We start from the raw sequence: 7,743 nt of genomic DNA, 5'->3' as shown, positions 1-7,743 counted from the left end.
GCAAGGGCAGGAGGAGTTGTGGAGATGACAGGAAGTGATTTTTGTGAACGAAAGAATATGGAATTAGTTCAGACTGGGACCCAATAAAGCTCAACCTGAGACAGTGGCTAGGGAGAGGGATTGACTCAGTGCCAAGCAAAATAGCGCAATTGCTGGAAATCAGAAATAGAAACAAAGTGCTGGAAATACTCAGAGCAGGTCTAGCAGCATCTGTGGAGATAAAGAGTTAAGTCGAGTCCAATATGACTTCTTCAGAACTCCAATGATAAAGAGCTTGTGGCAAGACTGCAGAAATAGCTTTGGTTTTCTCATTTTAACTGGAGGAAATTGCAGCTTATCTATGATTGGTGCTGTTTGACAACACATCAACAGTGGACTGGTTGACAAAGGTGGAGGACAAGTAGAGCTGCATATCATTATATATGTTAAATTGACACCTTATCAAGGCATCTTGTGGATAAGGAACAGGGGGTGGCTAAGGTAACAGCACTCAAAATCCAGTTGTGGCAGTGCATGCAAATTTGAATTGATCTTGGGAGAGAAAACATGCACTTCACTGCCAATTCAGAAAGGATGTCATGAAGTCGCAATGCTAGCAAATTGAGCCACAGGTAATCTCAGTAGATGCAAAACCACATGTAACAGTCAGTCTGAATGAGCATTAGATAGCTGCAGGCAAGTTTTCCAAAGAAAGGAATGAAAAACTCATAGTCTGAGCTGAAGATTAGGGATTATGGTCAATTCCTATTAAAGAAGATTTGAAGAACAATTCTCAATTCTGGTTCTGGTTTTTGATGTTTTGCTAATTATTAGTTGCCTTGGAACCAGTACTTTGCAATAGGATTACACATTGCTTTAAAGATTAAAACTTTTTTTCTCTGTTCTGCTGCTCAATTAGTACCAAGCTACTATCCAACTGCTTATTTACCACGGTCGAGGTAACATAAATAGTTCATTGCTAAAAGGTCCATCACTCAGTATATACTGTATTTATCTATCATAGTATGCCAACATACAGTGATAATGTGTTTTTGTCACACCTTGCATTGATAGTTAATCCTAATTATGTACAAAGAAGAACAAACTTGCAATTATACACTCCCTTTCATAACCTCAGGGTGCACAGAAGCACTTTACAGCAAATTAAGCAATTTAAAATATAAACAATATTGCAATGCAGTACACAGTAATAGCTTTAACATGAAGGAAAAGTTAACAACTTTATCCAACAGTAATGTAAATTTACACTGAATTTTAATATTTTTCTTTTCTGCAGTGATTAAATATTTTTCATGATGCATACACTACAGATTTAAATGTTTATTGTTTCAAAATTCTGAATTTCTTTTGCAATACAGTAATGTTTGTAACTTGAAGATTTTATGATGGTTAATATACAATGAGAGATTGGTTTTAAAACTGAATGGAACACTGGTCACTTAAATGAAACAATATATTACATTTATTCCAGCTTTAGGTTTCTGGGAAGCTTTAGTACTGTGTTATTTGTAAACAACACAAATTCTTCCCTTCCAATGTGTATACACAATTAACGATTGATGGTGCATTTTTTCAGAAATGCAATTCTACAACTGATTCAAATTCCAGTCTTATTCATTGCACATTTCTTCACCATACAGGGCTAGATCTCTATATATTTCTAAGTAACTTCAGTATGTATGTAGATTAACAGCTAGAATGAAAATCCATGGAAGCAAACTTAAGATAAAATTTTATATGGGACGTTTGCATGCTAGGAACACTCCTATAAATATTTAAATGATTAAATACATATGGTAAAGATGGTTTTCTCAAACTACTTTGATGGTGATAAATTCCTTCACAAATGCTGGTAATAATGACAAATGTTTAGGCATCTGAATATTCAGTGATTTTGTTTTGAACAGGCAAATCACATGGCTATTATGCCACTATGTAGAGAACATGCTTTTTGAAAAGAATGTATTTGGTCCACATTTCTAGGTCTTCAGGGAAGAATACAAGCAGTTCATTGAATGGGACTAGATGCATTTTATGATCTGGGCAGTGCTGAATTCATGTTGAATGGGGAGTATCAAAAAATGAAGCATCGCTCCAGCAAGGTTCTACTGATGTGAATTACATTTGTGCCACCCTTCTTTTCCAAGTATCTTCAGAAGCTGCATAACAAATGTAGCACAACAAGCCTTAAAGGAACTGTGATAGAAAGGAAAAGTGAGCTAACAACAGTCGGTTTCATAACTGTTATACTTTCTTGTTCCAGGACACTGCTTTCACTCTGTAGAATTTTGTTCCCAGAGGGACTTTAAATCTGTTTTGAGCCTGAAATAAATCAAAACAATATTTCAGTACAAACTTAATTTAAAATATATTTGCACATCATCACAAAAAATTTGCAGTACGGGGATACAAAATCCTAATAAATAATTACAAGCTAATAAACGTGATCAGTTTTTATATATTCCAAAGCTTTCACAGACCAGGTATGATGAAGAAAAGTCAATCAGCCCATCTATTAAAAGGATGTGTTCTGCTTATAGGATGCAAGGAGTTAGTACATGAAGTCATATGCTAGTTATTTAATCATTCTCAAAATATTAGCACGTCTTCAAAAACAAAGTGCTTCATACTATCTTATTTCTAAATTGAATACGTGTGCAAGACAGCATAATTTTGCATAATTAGGCCATATTATATACATGTTTGTCATAAAACAATTGGCATTTCATTGTTTGCATCAGCTATTTCTAAAGTCTCAAATAAAGATTTTCCATCTCCCCTCATACAGGTTAGTTAGATACCACATTAATATTCTGTAACAGTGAAATTATGCAGTTACTCTATACTTTTCAATATGATAATTATAAATCAAATATCTGAGGTAACCTTTGTGACATGGCAGTAACAGGAGAGGATAATTCATAATATGTGGAGTCAAGAGGTATTTGGGGAATGATTCCAATTTTCTCTGTGAAAGTACACTTAGCACACATATATGGACAGCACAAATATGTAATAGCTCAGTTGATATTAGCAATAGAAATGTCTTCATTGAAGCAATGCATTAAGTAGTCATCCCAAATCTCAATGTAAACACTACCTTGTAACAAACTAATTGGATTCTTCCTCGCCTTGGATCTATTCCTCACTAATGTGGGTGAGCCTCTGAACAAAAATGAATGCAACGTGCAGCATACTACAAAGAACTTAGGTTGTTTTATTCTGCAAAACACACCCAGAGGGAGAAACACCACAATTCTTTTTGTAACTGGCTCTATTTGTGCTTGACTGACTTTTGAATGTTCTACAAAAGCATCAGGAACTTAGCACGCCATCAACATACTGAATGAATACAAGTCCTTACGGTTGATGTATGCCAGAGATTAACTAACATCCATATCTCCTGAGGTTCAGTCAGCCATACTCAGTAACTGGGAAAGCCAGAAACAGCATAGATTCTATCCTTTGTAGCTGATTATGTACTTTGGAAGTCAAAGAATTGCTACAATTCAATAGCAGCTTCAATTCACCCCTATATTTAGGTGGAAACGATGCATTAAAGAATACCACAACAACCTTTTGACTCAGTAGCTAAATATTATTGACTGCTGTGACTAATAGCCAAAAGGCAATAGATTTGGAGTCATTGTGGATCCTTCTGAACTTATAACAACTTTTGTGTAAGAGCATAAAAAGATAAGCAATAGGAGCAGGCATAGGCCATACAGACGGTAGAGCCTGCTCCACCATTTAATAAGATTCTGACTGATCTGGCCTCAGACTGACGTTGGCCTCAACTCCACTTTCCTATCTTTCTACATAATCTTGACTTCCTTATAGTTCAAAAATCTGCCTGTCTCAGCTTTGAATATATTCAAAAGATCCAGCCTTCACACTCTCCATAAATTCACAACCCTCAGAGAAGAAAGTCCTCCTGAACTTTGTCTTAAATGGATGACCCCTTATTCTGAAACTGTGCCCCCTAGTTCTAGATTCCCTCACGTGGGGAAACATCTTCTTAGCATCTAACCCGTCAAGCTCCCTCAGAATCTTAAATGTCTCAATAGTAACTAGCAACATCCCATGAACAGAAGATTAAAAATCTTGGAAATTAACATGACCCCAGACTCCTGAAAAACAAAACAGCTAGAAAGAAGCATGTTTGTGTATTATAGATCAACATAAATAATACATCATATAAATATGAAAGTGTTTTTAAAGTACTTCATAAAAATGTTATTTTATGTACTAATGTAGGTTTCAGTTAAACTTTCCATATTTCCAAATATTCAGAACCAGGGTCCTGAATAGGCCAATGCAGAGGCTGCTATGGAGGGTGGGATGTAGCTTACACCGGAGCCACTGAAATCTCCCTCCCTCATCCCAGGATTGGAGCCTAAAGCTGAGCCTGGAGCTGCGCTTGGGTTGAGACCAAGTTGTTATCCTGTGCCTGTAGTAGCATCTCCACAGCAAACACAACACCAAGATGACGGTTCTGCATAGGAAGGCCCTCTGCAGGTTGCAAAAAGAGAGCAGCAGCTACTTGGGGTACGACCTTTGTATCTCCCAATCGAGTCAGGTCAGAATTGGCGATGGATTAAGTGAAAGGAGATGATCAAAAGCTCCACAGGACAGGCAGGGGGTCAGAAAAATAATTAAAAGGGCTGAATTCCAAGAGCCAAAAGTCAGCGATCCACCAAATGGCAGAAATTTCTCATCCCTGAGATTGTGAATAGTTGAGGCCTCAGCACTGATCTTTGAAGCACCCGACTAGGTACAGTTTACCAACCTGAAAACTTGCTATTTTCTGTTAGTTAGCCAATGCTCTATCCATATTAATATAACACCTCCAACACCATGAGCTCATTTCAGACCTCCGGCATCAGCAGCATCCCGCTTCCACCACAGTTTTTAAGCTAACTGACCTATAGGTTCCTGCTTACCTCCCTCTTTCCTGAACTAGGATATACAATGTTTTTAACATAGGAAAATGTCCTAACGCAGATAGTGTAATCAGAAATACACTGTTGCTGAGCCAAAGGAAATATTAGGAAAGAGTACTAAAAATTTTGTTGTAGACTTGAGTTTTAAGAAAGATCTTAGAGGTGGTGTGGTAAAACTGTTTACAGAGGAAATCCTACAGTCACTCAGGTTTGAAGACATAGGCACCAAAGGTGAAAGAGAGGACAGAGGACAGAGTCGGAGGAACATGGTTGGGGATGGCAGGGTCGGAAGGCTAGAGGAGGTTATGGAGATAGAAAGAAACTAGGCCATGGAGTGAATTAAATACAGGGATGAGAATTTTAAATTGTAAGTGACCAATGCAGATCAGCAAGCTCAGAGGTAAGCAGGAGTTAGTGTGGGGCAATAAAGAAGTGTCAGTGTTTTAGATGAGCTGAAGTTTATAGAGGGTGCAGGATGGAACACTGGATAAGAGAACATTGGAATAGTTTGAGTCTGGAGATATCAAATATATAGATGAGGACCTCTATGTACAGAAAGTAAGAAAGAGGGGAAGCAGGTGATGCTATGGAGGTGAAAAAAAAATCAAGACTTGCATTCATATAGCACCTTTCATGACTTCAGGAAGTCACAAAGTATTTTACAGCCAAACAAGTGTTTTGAATTTGTAATTTAGGAAACGTGTTGGTCAATTTTCACGCGGCAAGTTCCTACAAACAGCAATGTTTTCAGTGATGTTGATTGAGGAATAAGAATTGGTCAGAATAGGGGATACATTTCTGCTGTTTGAAATAGAACCTTTTATGCCCACCTGAATGTGCAGATGGGGCTTCAATTTAAGGTCTCATCCAAAAGACGGCACCTTTGACAGTAGTAATACCTTCAAGTGTCAACCTAAATTTTTGTACTCTGGTGTGGGACTTGCACGCACAACTTCTGACTCGAAAGGCAAAAGTGCTGCCAACTGAGCCACAGATGACACTTAGTAAACAGGTGGAGAAAGGGGATTGAATTGGGGATAACTGTATGAAGTTTCTGGTTGGGAGTGAAGGCTTCAGTCTTCCAATTTTTTAACTGAAGGAAATTGCAGCTCACCCAAGACTGGATTGATCTGACAGCACTGTAAAGGTAATGGGGTCATGAAAAGTGATGTAACAGTAGAGCTTGTCATCATCATACATGTGAAGTTGGCTAGAGCCGATAATGCACATCTCTCTAAATTTCTTATATATTGGTCAATTCAAAATACCATTCTCTCAAGATAAAGCTTCTGCCTACATTTCCCATTCTGTCTTCTGCTCCTCAGAAACTAGCTGCTGTCAGTAGTGAAAGAAGTGAATAGGGTTTAGGTACTGATCCGCTATGATCTATTGAAAGGCAGAACAGGTCCAAGGAACTGGATGTCTTCCTCTTATTCCCTATGAAACTTTGTACCGTTTCAGGTTAATTACCTTACATTGGAACTGAGGAAAGGTAGAAATGCAATAAGTTTTGAGCAAGTAAAAGAAAGAAGGAAGAACAAAACGGAAGGTCTGTGACAGGGTAAGGGTGAGAGAGATTAAATGGCAAAAGATTTCATGGTACAAAAAGCCAAAGGAAGTGGGAGTGTATAAGGTAAAGAAACAAAAGGTGTGTTTAGATGAGGGACGAATAGCTCGATAGCAGCTGTCCATATGCAAAGCGAAAGAACAAAAAAAAAATTGAATCAGCAAAAATCAAACATTAAACTAAATGGAGGCAGAGATCTAAAATACTGAAATCAATGTTGAATCCAGAATGCTGTAGAGTGCCAAGTCGAAAAATGAGGTGCTTTTCTTCAAGCTTGCATTGAGCTCCACTGGAACACTATAGCAGGCCAACGACAGAAAGGTCAGAGTGGGGGCAAGGTGGAGAATTGAAATTACAAACAGAGGAATCTCAGGGTTATGTTTGCAGACTGAATGATGTCGTTCCACCTTGGATAATGAAAAGGGAAGGGGTAAAAGAGCAGATGTTGTATCTCCTGCACTTGCAATGAAAAGTGCCATAGGAGAGGGGGTGCTGAGGACCAGAATGTTGTGGAAGCAGTCCCTTTGGAATACTGAAAGCGGAGGGCAGATGATGATGTGCTTGACGGTGGCATCGTGCTGGATGTGGTGGAAATGGTGGAGAGTGAACCATTCAATACAGAATCACGACCTTCACAACAGATAATCACAACACCTCCCCTGTCAGCGGGTTTAGTGATGGTGTTAGGGCTGGACCTGAGAGAACAGAGTGCTACCAGTTCAGAGGGCGAAAGGTTGAAGTGAGTAAAGAAATTGAGACAGCCGATATCACGCCGGCATTTGAAAAGATCCAGAGGTAAGAGGTCATAAATGAATATTCACCCTATCTACTCTGCCCTCCGTTCGAGTCCAAATACTCCTTTCAAGTGAAACGGCAATTTACTTGTACTTCTTTCAATTTACCATGAGGTATTCACAGTTCACAATATGCTCTCCTCTACATTGGAGACACTAAACACAGACTGGGTAACCACATAGAGAACACTTCTGTTCAGTCAACAAGCTTGTAACTGAGCTTTCTGTTGTTTGCCATTTCAATTCTTTCCCCTTGCTCTCAACTCTGATCTTTCTGCCCTTGACCTGCCAGTGTCCCAACGAACCTCAACATAAGCTTGAGGAACAGCAACTTGTCTTTCAACTTGGCACTCTACAGCCTTCTGGACTCAGCATTTAGTTCAACAATTTTAGATTATAACCTCTGTTTGAGTTTTTTCTTTTGCTGGTTCAATTTTTC

At 38.6% G+C, this 7,743-nt stretch overlaps 1 protein-coding gene across 2 annotated transcripts in view; it reads right to left on the bottom strand.

The window, feature by feature from the left end:
• Window positions 1-966: 966 nt before the first annotated feature.
• Window positions 967-7,743, bottom strand: part of rb1cc1 (RB1-inducible coiled-coil 1) — a 188,996-nt gene continuing 182,219 nt past the window's right edge. For both annotated transcript variants that reach the window (XM_041189528.1, XM_041189529.1), the window contains one exon: window positions 967-2,322. In XM_041189528.1, the coding sequence (XP_041045462.1) occupies window positions 2,245-2,322 (78 nt within the window). In that variant the 3' untranslated portion in view covers window positions 967-2,244. The remainder of the gene's footprint in view (window positions 2,323-7,743) is intronic.

This window comes from Carcharodon carcharias, chromosome 6, assembly GCF_017639515.1.
Source record: "Carcharodon carcharias isolate sCarCar2 chromosome 6, sCarCar2.pri, whole genome shotgun sequence".
NCBI lineage: Eukaryota > Metazoa > Chordata > Chondrichthyes > Lamniformes > Lamnidae > Carcharodon > Carcharodon carcharias.
This window is presented reverse-complemented; position numbering and strand designations above follow the sequence as displayed.